The sequence below is a fragment of the Balaenoptera ricei genome, chromosome 13 (genome assembly GCF_028023285.1).
Source record: "Balaenoptera ricei isolate mBalRic1 chromosome 13, mBalRic1.hap2, whole genome shotgun sequence".
Taxonomy (NCBI): domain Eukaryota; kingdom Metazoa; phylum Chordata; class Mammalia; order Artiodactyla; family Balaenopteridae; genus Balaenoptera; species Balaenoptera ricei.
In genome coordinates, this window is record NC_082651.1 from 63,060,720 (window position 1) to 63,073,920 (window position 13,201).

Below are 13,201 nucleotides of genomic sequence, written 5' to 3' on the forward strand. Positions count from 1 at the left end.
GATGTCAGTACTTTGTCCAGCTGCTTTAGTTGTTCATTAAGGAGAGAAAAATATTGGTTAATTTTATCTTTTATTTGAAAATACAGAGGATAATGTTTTTATTGCTGTATTTTTAATGAAACAAATGTACTTTTAAAATACTTTCTGTACTGTTTCAAAGCTGTTTTTACGGTCAGGTTTCTTAGAAGAAATGTAGTATTTGTTGAGCACTGATCAGTTATTTGAAGATTTATGGTATATCTGATTTTTTTAAGGATACTGTAGTACGAGACCATTTTAAGATAGCTAGTTAATTGTTACTAGTTAGTGAAATTTGCATTTACTGCTCTTTCTTCTTCCCTCCCCCATTTCCACCTCAAAGAAAAGTAGGAGAGAGTATAGAAAATTTTGCCTACTGATTTCCATTACTTTCCAAATCAAGGCCAGTATTGGAAATAAGTTTAAATAAAGAAGTTTCTCTCTTTCTCTCCCTGCTCATCATCCCTTTCTTTCTTCTCCCTGAGCCTTGTTTTCTGGTGCTGCTGGTTGTGATTTGGTTTCCACAAGAAACCCACTTTTTAATATGCCATTGCATTTGATACTAAATACTATTTGTAGTTGAATCTTATTAGAAGTATTACTATACATGGATTTGTGTATAATGGTACTCAGATAATGTCCATGTTAAGTATGACTGCCTGTATGAAGGCCAATGAAACATAGTTATCTATCTACTCAATACTAATGTTCTTTAAAAGTTCCCTCTCCAAAAAAAGTACCCAATTTAAAAGCCGTAAAAAGGGCAGTACTGAATTATTAGTTTTATGGCAGAGTATTTTTACTGATTAAAAAAGTAATTTTTAAATGTCCATTTTATCTGTCTGATAAAGGTAATATGCTTTAAAATATTTTCTTCGTAGCACCTGGAAAAGTAGCAGACAAAGTTATAATTGAAAACACTAGAGATTCAACCTTCGTTTTTATGGAAGGTTCCGAGGATGCTTATGTTGGATATATGACAATAAGGGTAAGGCATTTTTTAATTTTTAAGTATGTACGTGGAAATCATTAAGGCAGTGGTTGTTTATTTCAAACAAAATTTCTACTTTTCAGTTTAACCCTGATGACAAATCTGCTCAACACCACAATGCACACCACTGCTTAGAGATTACAGTAAATTGTAGCCCTATTATTGATCACTGTATCATCCGAAGTACATGTACAGGTTAGTGTTCCCGTTACGTTTTATTATAAAATGAGTCACTGTGTTGCCCAGTAGGTTTTTAAATAAATTATTTTTCTTACAGTTGGCTCTGCAGTATGTGTTAGTGGTCAAGGAGCATGTCCCACTATCAAGCACTGTAACATCAGTGACTGTGAAAATGTTGGACTTTATATAACAGATCATGCACAGGTATTTTTTAATTTTGTGGGGTTTTTTCTTTTTTCTTTTTTTAGCTCTACTCATGTTTATTTCTGGTTAATTGTTGTAGGGAATATATGAAGATAATGAAATTTCCAATAATGCTTTAGCTGGGATTTGGGTTAAAAATCATGGAAACCCAATTATTAGACGGAATCATATTCATCATGGACGTGACGTTGGTGTGTTCACATTTGATCATGGCATGGTAAGAACATTTATTCTTAATAGAAAAACTGATGTCATATCAGTTAAAATTTCAAATAGGTGTCAGCATTTTATCATCATCAGAATGCTGAATTGAAAAGTGTAGGTTTAAAAGAAGATTTCAGCATTATATTCTAAAGTCAGTATGCAGTATCAATTCTATAAATTCTTGAATCTAACATTATATACATGTACGGAAGATGGAGTCCTTAGGGAATTGATGTGATCTTTGAGGGGAGTAAGGTCTAAACCAGTAGTTCTCAAATGTAACTGTGCATAAAAATCACCCAGATACAATAAATCAGAATTTTTAAGGACGGGGCCCAGGATATGCATTTTTTAATAAGCACCATAAGTGAGTTTAACGCAGGTTGTTTGTAGACTACACTTGGAGAAACAATAGTTTCATCATTAGTTTGACTTCCATTTCATTCCTCTTAAAAATTTTTTTAACTGGTAGAACTTTAATAAGAAATACAGTGATGATAATATATCAGTTCTAAAATTCTTATGCAGCAGTTAATTAGGCATCTTTATATGGATGATATTATGTTTTAGTTACTACTATGTCATTTTACACAATTTTATAGAGACATGACTTTTTGAGCTCTCTTAGGCCAAAAGTAATGTTCTTGGGTGCCTATTCAGGTATTCTTTTCATTTAATGTCTAATTTTTATTTTTTTGCCGCTCTGCACAGCTTGTGGGATCTCAGTTACCCCACTAAGGACTGAACCCGGGCCCTCGTCAGTGAGAGCACAGTGTCCTAACCACTGGACCGCCAGGGAATTCCCTAATGTCTAATTTTTGTTGAAGTAATTTTCAAGTCCTAGTACAGCATTGGCAACGTTTTTTGTTAAGAAGTCAGAGCTAGGAGAGGAGGTTTGATGTGGTGATAAACAAGGGTATGGTGAAGTTTTATTGCTATTATATGATATTAATCACGCAACTTTGGAACGTTGAATTGACATATACAAATTGTCAGCGAAGGAAATTTTTTATTTTCATTTTTTGTGTCTGAAACCCTAATGTAGAACTCTTTTTTTAAAAACTGAACTAGACCATGAAGAGTACCCTTTTATCAAGTTCTGATTAGATGTAAATAGTTTCAGACCGTCCAGCTTATTATATTCCTGGGGTAACCGTAACCTGAGAAAAACAGTTCACTTAAAACTCAGGCTGTAATTTGGGCCTGTAGATAAGAAAGCACAGTGGAGAGTACCACTTGCCCTTCTCCAGCTAGAATTTAAAAATTGACATTTTTTTGCAAATTGTAGCTCTTTTTTCCAAGGAGTGGGGAAGAGGGGAGTTTGGGAATTGGGGAGTCTGGGCAAAGGTATGGAGGTTATCAAAACATAACAGTCTTGAGAATCTGCCTCCCCGCCCCTTTGAGGGCCGCCCGCATTGGCAATAATTCTTTAAAAAAAATTTTTTTTATTTTTAATTAATTTACTTTTTGGCCACATTGTGTGGCATGCAGGATCTTAGTTCCCCAGCCAGGGATTGAACCTGTGCCCCCTGCGTTGGGAGCACAGAGTCTTAACCACTGGACCACCAGAGAAGTTCTGACAATAATTCTTAAGTGGAATTCTAAATGGAGCTTGCATTTTTGTAATGGAACTATACTACGCTAATATTTCTTTGCCTGTGTTGCCTTTAGACTTTACCCCAGAGTTACCTACAATTCAAGTATCATATTTATGCATGCCTCTGGTCTCATTCACAAATGATTTGAGGTACCAAAATAACTTTAACCTGAGTAAATTTCCGCATTTTTAAAAGACCTAATGCTGATGGTCAGTTACTAAAATTCATTATAATAATTTACTCTTCACACCCCCCCCCAATACAGTTTACTTTTTATAGATTTAGGTTTATAAATTTTATAACTTTTTTAAAAAGCAAATCTTAGCCAGTCCTGTAGATATATATATATATTAAGGATTGATGAAGAGATTTGTAAGGTATTATAGATGTATAAAGGAAGGATGGAAATAAAGCATATCTTGGGCCTCTCTCATCTGTTTTAGTATTGTGATACAATCCTTTAAAATCCTTTGGTAGAATGTTCTTTCATTCCAAGTATTCTTTGTGTCGGCTGCCCATGATTGGTAGGATGACATCACTAAGGTTAACCTTTTAAAGTTTGACTTTGTTTTTTATAGAATTTCAGAGAACATCAGAATAAACATTTAAACTAGTTTCTGTACTGTTCTCTATCTTTATATATATTCATATTTATTGTTTGTTCTCTGAAATTGTCTTTCCTTTTCCTTGTCTATGACCTACTTAGAATTTAAACTCCTGTATTGGCAAGAATGAATCATGAAACAATTTTTACTTTTTTTATTTTAAAGAAATTAATGTTTTTGTTAAAATATTACATGCCCAGTGTAAAAGACATCCCTAGAATTTTAAAGGGTATGACTAGAGTTTGTCATTGTTAACTGCATGTTTAAACTTTGAATAGTGTGAACTCCCCCTTTGAAAAATGATGAAAATACTTTATATTTCAACCCATTTCTACTCCATCATTTTATTCTTATTTTTCTTTTGTAAAGCTTTATAACAGTTACATTCCTACAGTTATTGGACTGTATTTATATTTATTTACCTTCAGTCCTTTTATCACAGTTTTTCCATTCCTGAATTTTTAAATTTTGGTTCATTCTTGGTATGGCTATTTTGTCATGTAGCCGTTTTGATTTTATTTTTAAAAGAAAGGCTTATGGGTATTGTAGCTTGAATTCTTGCCACTTGAGAATGCCTACCATTTACCTTTTAACTTGGCTGAGTATACAGTTTTTTATTATACTTTCTTTCCCTCAGAATTGTGTAGTCATTTTTATATTTCTAGAATTGAGTGTGACTGAGAAGTCTGAGATCATTCTGGGTTTTTTTTTTTCTTTCTGGTGGGATTTGCTTTTCTACTTCAGTATCCATATGTTGTTGTTAATGTTGTGTTGTTTTAATTTTTACTGTTTTTCCGTCCATATGTTCCTTTCTTTAGAAACTTGGCTGTTTTCTCTATTACTTACATTGCTCTGTATTGTTTTGTTCTTTTCCTTTAAATTTTGTGTGATTTCCTCAAATCTTACTATGTCTACATAGTTTTGTCTCTTTTCTGTTTTGTTTCCAATGTGGTTTTCATCTCTGATTTCTTTAATGTATTTTTGTTTTATGGAATCCTTCTAGCATATATAAAATTAGAGACAATAGTATAATGAATTCCCATGTATCCATCCTCCACGTTCAGAAACTTTCAGCTCATGGTCAATTTTGTTTCATCTGTACCTCCTCATACATTGCTTATTTTCTTCTTTACTCTGAATTATTTTGAAGCAAATCCCAGGCATCATCATCTCATCTGTAAATATTTCAGCATATATGTCTTTCTTTAAAAGATGGGATTCCTTCTTTTTCTTTTACATAACAATGCCAGTCTCACTGCTAAAAGTAATTTTTCTATCAGTGTTTACAGTTCCCCAATTCTTTGTTTTTTGTTGTTTAATGTTCAATCTATTGCAGAGTGTTATTTTCATAAAGTAAAATTAAAATATCATAACAGTGCCAAATTGCTCTAAAATTTTTGAGACATTTATGCTAAGTTTATGAGCTTAACTCAGATTGACAGTTGACAGACTGTAGAAATATGGTTTTCCTCTCCTTTCATTTCACTTTACTTCGGATAGTCCCCCTTCGATAGGAAATACAAGTTTTAGATGATAGAAATTGCACATTAGTGTATTTCTTCTTCAGGTTTACTTCTTGTGCCTAAATTATTTTTATGAAAATATTACTATGGGAGTATTTCCTTCCTCTCCTGTGTTCTGTTCAGGACACTAGCTCTCACTACTTTAGTAAAAGATCATTGGCTAGGCTTGCTTATTAGAACAGTTACTTGTGGGCTTCCCTGGTGGTGCAGTGGTTAAGAATCTGCCTGCCAGGGAGGGAGGGAGACGCAAGAGGGAAGAGATATGGGGACATATGTATATGTATAACTGATTCACTTTGTTATAAAGCAGAAACTAACACACCATTGTAAAGCAATTATACTCCAATAAAGATGTTAAAAAAAAAAAAAAGAATCTGCCTGCCAATGCAAGGGACACGGGTTCGAGCCCTGGTCCAGGAAGATCCCACATGCTGCGGAGCAACTAAGCCCATGTGCCACAACTACTGAGCCTGCGCTCTAGAGCCCACAAGCCGCAACTACTGAAGCGCGTGCGCCTAGAGCCTGCGCACCGCAATGAAGAGTAGCCCCCACTCTCCACAACTAGAGAAAAGCCCATGTGTAGCAACGAAGATCCAACGCAGCCAAAAATAAATAAATAAAATAAATTTATTTAAAAAAGAAAAAAGTACAGTTACTTGGGGAAACATACCTTGCTAAAGGTGTATGGTAACATTTGCTCTCAGCACCTTATTCTTCCTTATCCAGATATCACAGTATTTGGCAAGTGTTTGATTGATTATAGTTTGGGGTTGTAGACATTTATTTCAATGAAGGTAGCATATTTTTTTCTCTTTACTTTTCATTCATTTTTTTGTTTTATTTGGAGAGTTTTAAGAGAAACTCTTAAATGCCTTTCACCCTATCATATTTAAGAAAGATTATTTCACTTCAAAAAATTTTAATGAAAAAATACTTAATCTCACCTTTTATTTTTATATCAGTGTTAAGTTTGTAACTTGAGAGAATGATAATTTTCAAGGACTTATTGTAATGTATATGGCAGAGATTTAGAAATGCTTGTGCTGAAAAGTTAACAACCTCTTGTTTTAAAATATAGAAGAAGCTCTTAGCAATCTGGTATCTTCTGATAGGGAAATAAATCATTTTATAATATGGGGTAGTCCGGTAAAATGTCTGTGCCTTTGGAGTTTTATATTTATATTGGAGCTTTTGTGGTTTGCATCTTAAAAGACAAAGTAGAGTTCAGTTTTCTACTTACAGTCCTGTATTATTAGACCATTTTGCACTAAAGGCATTTCTTAACAAAACAGATGCATTTCATTAAATGTGCTTTAAAGCAAAATTACATTAACTGAATCCTTTAATCCATAATAGATAGGTTTTCTTCTGATATTATAAAGCTATAAGTCAATCAATTGTTCTCTTTCTGAATGTAATAAAAGCACCGTTGTAGCAATGTAAGAGGCTTCTGGTTTTAAGAGCATGAAGGAAAAATTTTTTTCTTTTCAAAAAAATTTTGCTACTTTCTTTTCTTGAAAGTTACCTTAAAACAAAAACTACAGATTAGAACTCCCATCTCTGATGGAATTAGGGGACATTTTTACCCTCTAATCTAAATTACAGTATGGTAAAATGACCATGTGCCTATGACGATAGCAACCAGTTCAGATTAGAGCAGGTTTTATAATGGGGGCCTCTGGACAAGGGAAAATGAAGAGAGGGGGGCTGCTGTTTGCCTTAGTAAACTAGTGGATCTATTTGACTCTCCTAGGTGTGCAAAATTGAAACCTAAAGAAAACAGAGAGGGCATTCCCTGGTGGTCCAGTGGTAAGGACTCTGCGCTTTCACTGCTGAGGGCGAGGGTTCAGTCCCTGGTCAGGGAACTAAGATCCTGCAAGCCGTGCAGTGTGGCCAAAAAAGAAAAAAAAGAAAGAAAACAGAGAAAGAGCATCCATGCATTTGAAAATTTTTTAGTAGGTATACTGTAGCAAAGTATATTTGCAGTACTATATGTTGAACTAGTATAGCCAGGACATGACAGTGCCTGTTACTGCAATCTTCATGGAAGCCCAGTAAATAGCATACGTTTTCCTGCCACATTCTGAACAAATTAAGAAATCAAAGGGACTTCCCTGGTGGCGCAGTGGTTAAGAATTGGCCTGCCAATGCAGGGGACACGGGTTTGAGCCCTGGGCCAGGAAGATCCCACATGCCGCAGAGCAACTAAGCCCGTGTGCCACAACTACTGAGCCTGTGCTCTAGAGCCCACGAGCCACAACTACTGAGCCTGTGTGCCACAACTGCTGAAGCCCGCGAGCCTAGAGCCCGTGCTCCGCAACAAGAGAAGCCACGACAGTGAGAAGCCCGCGCACCGCAACGAAGAGTAGCCCCTGTTCACTGCAACTCGTGAAAGCCTGCACGTAGCAGTGAAGACCGAACACAGCCAAAAATAAATAAATAAGATAAATAAATTAAAAAAAAAATCCCAACTGGATTTCTTAAAAAAAAAAAAAAAAAATCAAAGCCATGAAGTACCATGAAGAGGCTGAAATATCAACTTCATTACTCTTAGAGGTTAAATCGGAAGATACAACATAGAATGAGAACCAAATAAGTCTGTTTAACTGAATCCCAAAATGAAATAGGCTTATTTCACAGGCAATGTTCATGGGGTAGTAACAGAAGGCATGCTCCCTAAGGGTAGCTCATTTCCATGAGGAAAAGGGTGAAGCTGAATTGAGCATACTCAGTTTATTCTCTCCCAAGTTTACCATTCAGACATGTCATGCAACTCCTGGCAGAGAGAGACAAGTTGCACTCCCTTCTCAATGATGAAAATACCAGAAATGTTGAATTGTTCCAGTCTGACATTAAGCTCTTTCAGTCTAGCCTCTTTTAGAATTTGTTTTTCTTTCTTTGATGCTCAGTTTTGCCATAGTAGTCTATATACATACACCTGGTGTCCATCCATTTTTATTTGGTATAAAATCAAAGAAGAAAAAACTTTTTTATATTTTAAGAAGCCATTTTTGATGCAATCCCCCAATTTTTTTTAAAAGAATAAGATTATAACCTATATGTTAACAGGTAAGTTATAAGTGATTTGTACTTTATTTGTGGAAAATGAAACCTGAAAACTACTTCTAAATGTTATTCTCAGAGAACCATTTTCTTAAAGAGTTAAATATGTAGTGTATTAGAATACTCAGAATTACATCCTGTTTTAACCTCTACTGAATTTGGCAAAAAGTCCTACTTGAGTGCTTACCATGTGTAAAGTTTTATATAGATGCTCCAGAAGTTAGTGTAGTCCTTTCTCTTCAGGAGCTTATGATCAGGTAAAAATGGATATGGCAAATACAGTACAAGGCAGTACCTGGAAGTAGCATAAGAAAATACTTAGTGCTAAAGGGAATTTAAAGAGAGGAGAACGTGTTCACTTTTTGAAGGGAGATAGACAAGGAGGATGAAATGGCTTTTAGAAGTGCCATCTTATAACTATCTCATTTTTTCCTCTAACATTCAGTCTGATTGAGTCTTAGAATTTAGGATATCAGTATTACAGTAACGTTTATCCTCACTAGAAAATAAGTAAATTTATCTGTTATAGAAAATTTAAGAAATTTAGAGAAATATAAAGGATACAGTAAGTATCCATAATACCACTACTCATTTAATCACGCTCATATTCTTGTTTCATCCTTCAAGTTGTTTTTCTTCAGATACAATTGAGATCATACTGAATGTAGTCTATCTTGAAGTATATACTGTTCTTTTCATTTAACATGATAGTATGTGTAACATGAACATAAGCCTTCACAACATTTTATTGAGCTAGTTCCCTATTATTGGGCTAAGAGGAACATTATTTTGTGTGTCTTTTTCTGTAGTCTCTGATTATGTCCTTGGGTCACCTTTTTAGAAGTTGATTTCTTGGGACATTTTTAAGGCTATGAGAGTTTATTTTCTTTAGTACTTAAATAAACTTTTTGTTGAAGGATATATATTCTTACTGGTAATGGTATTTATTTCCATTTATCGAATAAATCTTTCCCTATTTTTCTTTCCTGGGTTTGAATATACTCACATTAATTAGAGAATTTATAGTTCTCTGTTTTACTAAAACATTTAAAATATGCATCATTTGAAATTTAGTATATATCTGTCTATGTTTCATTCTTAACTCTTGAACATTTCTGATACTAAATTTTGAGGTATACATTAAAAAGGCTTTTTTTTTTTTTTTTTTTTTTTTTTTTTTTTTTTTTAAAAAGGCTTTTTAATGTCATTTCTTTTTGGAAAGTAGCTTTACCTACAGGTTTAATTTCTGTATTTTCCAGGGTTACTTTGAAAGTTGCAACATACACAGAAACAGGATAGCAGGCTTTGAAGTAAAAGCTTATGCTAACCCCACAGTGGTTCGATGTGAAATTCATCATGGGCAGACTGGAGGAATATATGTTCATGAAAAAGGAAGAGGACAGTTCATTGAAAATAAAATCTATGCAAACAACTTTGCAGGTGTATGGATTACCTCAAATAGTGACCCAACAATAAGGTATTTATATATAATTATGGATGGAAATTATGTTTTCACTTTATGTTTTGTGCTATAAGAAAAGTTAAGGTACTTAGCTGTAACTCTTAACTGTTTTTCCTAGACACCTGACTACTATAAAATAGATTTTCCTAGTAAAAGTCTGTGCATCTGAATGAGCATAGCTATTGCATTTATTTTGGGGTGTTTTGTTTGTTTTTTATTCTTGATCTAAACCATGTAAGATACTTTTTATGAAAAATTGCAAATGCTGTGATTTTTATTTTAAATTCATCAAACTGCATTATAGATGAGTAAATCGGGCTGTGATCTTCCCTTGAAATCTGAATGACCTTTTTTTTTTTTTTCCCCTGAGAGTCAGCAGATAGAATAACCCAGGAAATTAATTATCTCAAAGATACTTAGAGAGACCAAGAATAACAAAGAGTCAGAACTTCAAGCTGTCACCTTTCTTTAATAGTTCCTACCACTTCCTCTGGCCACAGTAAGGAAACAAACAGATCCAGTCTTAAAGGCACTGGCTAAGACTGTAGAACAGAGCTATTATAATTTAATCAAAGACCATGAATTATTTTTGTCAAATTTTTTTCCACTAGCTTTATAAAAGTTGATTATGTGATTGCCATCTTAATTACTATTCAGCAGATGTTTATAGATGAGCTAAGAAAAGTTCTTTTAAATGGATTAGCTTTTTTGTTTTTTTTTTAATCTTAATAGGTTTTGGGTTTTTTGTTGTTGTTTTTGTTTTGTTTTTTTGACCACGCAGCTTGTGGGATCCTAGTTCCCTGACCAGGGATGGGATCCAGACCCCCTGCAGTGGAAGCGCAGAGTCCTAACCACTGGACCACCAGGGAATTCCCTGGATTAGCTCTTTTGAGGTGATTTTTTTTTTTTTTTTTTTTTTTTTTTTTTGCCAACGTTGGGGGAAGATGTGGAATCTTTTTTTTTTTTTTTTTAATTAATTTTTATTTTTGGCTATGTTGGGTCTTCGTTTCTGTGCGAGGGCTTTCTCTAGTTGTGGCGAGTGGGGGCCACTCTTGATCGCGGCATCGCGGTGCGCGGGCCTCTCACTATTGCGGCCTCTTGTTGCGGAGCACAGGCTCCAGACGCGCAGGCTCAGTAGTTGTGGCTCACGGGCCTAGTTGCTCCGCGGCATGTGGGATCTTCCCAGACCAGGGCTCGAACCCATGTCCCCTGCATTGGCAGGCAGATTCTCAACCACTGCGCCACCAGGGAAGCCCGAGGTGAATTTTTAAGAATGCTATTTCGTCTCAAATACTAGGTGGCTTTTCCAAAGCTTTAAGTCTTAGAAAGAACTGGAAGGGAAATCACCTAGTCCCTCATTTCATAGATTAGGAAACTGAGGCCCATAGATGTTAAATAATTTTCTAAGGTCACACAAACATGAGTGGCCTTACGATTATTGTATAAAACAAGCAAGCTTTTCTGAATAGATGCTTTTTTGTGTTTTGGGTTTTTTTCCACATAATTATAGGGGCAATTCTATATTTAATGGAAATCAAGGTGGAGTTTACATCTTTGGTGATGGACGAGGCCTTATTGAAGGAAATGACATTTATGGTAAGCATGTGGTTTTGTTCTATAAAATTTTAGAGCTTGGCCTGTGTTTCTGACATTAGCAAAAGGACCACTTGGAAACGTTCTGAGTAGGAGAACTGATCCAGTTTCCTTAAATTCTCAATAAAGATTATTCTGTGACATTTATTCACTTAACAAACATTTACTGAGTACCTTCTAAGTACTAAGCAGTATTCTACATACCAGGGATAAAAATAAAACTTAAGACCCTAGTCTCACAGAGTATCTACAATTCCCTTAGATTCACTCCTTTGTTTAACAGTTAATAAATTATTTCTGTGGTAGTTTAATACACTTCGGTACTAATTAGAAAGGGAAAACCCTTATTCCTCATTAAAACTTCTGAGGTATTAATTCAGCAAACAATTATTAGGTATCTATGTGCTAGACACTGATCTGTTCCTGGGCTTCCTCTTTTGCTAACACTTACTGGATAATACTTACATAAAGCTTACTCAGTGCCAGGCACTTTTTTGAGCACCTTACCTGAATTAAGTCATGTAATATTTACGTCAGCCCTGTGAAGTAGACACTATTAAATATCCCCACTTACTGATCAGGAAACAAAGGCACCAAGAGGTTAAGCAACTTATTCAAAGTTACACAGGATTCAAAACTTAACAGCCTGGCTCTAGAGTCTTTGATCTTAACCACTATATCTATACTGCCTACAGTCCTTCTGCATCTTCTTACACTCCTAGTTCCCTTAGTTTTGTCTTGGAATGCTCATGGATCATAAGTATCTTTCTGAATATGACATATTTCACAGAATTGTGCTCTTACTATATTCCATTAGGCTCCATATGTTGATATTGTAACTTTTATTTTTAAATAGGCAATGCATTAGCAGGAATTCAGATTAGGACAAACAGTTGTCCAATTGTTCGACATAACAAAATTCATGATGGCCAGCATGGTGGAATTTATGTGGTAAGTTAATGAATACAGTTCTAGAATCTCATTCGTCAAAATCAGGGTAGAAAAGGGGGTGAGGGCAGAATTATGTCTACCTTTAGGTAGGCCATATTCAACTTTTTCTCTCTGCCAGTGTGTGAATGACTTAAAAGCTTCTAATTATAATTGGCAATATGGGCTGAACTCATAACAACAACTGGTTGGCAGTCTGAGTTATATTTGTTACACTGGGATTTTGCCAATGTGACTACTGTAAGAGTCTCTGAAATTTTCCAGAAGTATTAAGTAAAATCATAATATCACTGAGTATATTAATAATACTAGACTTGAATATTTTTATCTTCTGAAAAAGCTAAACATTTGAATTTATATTGAAACATAATTTAAGCATCTTGCAAAGTTTAAAAACCTATGTATTAGTCCTACGTCTTCTGTCATCATGGTATCTGAAACTGTTACTCAAGTAAGAAAACGTAAGGGAATTTCAGAAAGGTCCTTGTATAATGCCAGGTGTGACTCTAATTTTTATTCACAGTTCTAGAAATATTCATGTCTTAAATCTTCTAAAAATAAAAATTTTAGTAACTTGAACCTTGTTTTGAAGTGATTTCACCAGTGATAAGTTGAAATAACTATTAACTTCCTAGTGAGGGATCTTCAGTTTGTTATATATCTTAGAATAAAATAAGTTTTTTTGTTAAACAAAATTGAATGCTACTACTCTTACTATAAGATTTAAAAGTATAAAACCACATAAAGAACAGTATAAAAACTCTGAGAGCTTAAACTTAGGTAGAGGCTATGTGAAAGAATGTTATCCATTT

The 13,201-nt window shown here is 34.5% G+C and overlaps 1 protein-coding gene across 1 annotated transcript in view; it reads left to right on the forward strand.

Moving 5' to 3' along the window:
* FBXO11 (F-box protein 11) overlaps positions 1–13,201 on the forward strand; it is a 100,276-nt gene that overhangs the window by 79,406 nt on the left and 7,669 nt on the right. Inside the window, exons 8-14 of the mRNA XM_059943387.1 lie at positions 900–1,006; positions 1,093–1,204; positions 1,287–1,393; positions 1,473–1,610; positions 9,646–9,863; positions 11,359–11,444; positions 12,298–12,392. Of these exons, the coding sequence (XP_059799370.1) occupies positions 900–1,006; positions 1,093–1,204; positions 1,287–1,393; positions 1,473–1,610; positions 9,646–9,863; positions 11,359–11,444; positions 12,298–12,392 (863 nt within the window). The remainder of the gene's footprint in view (positions 1–899; positions 1,007–1,092; positions 1,205–1,286; positions 1,394–1,472; positions 1,611–9,645; positions 9,864–11,358; positions 11,445–12,297; positions 12,393–13,201) is intronic.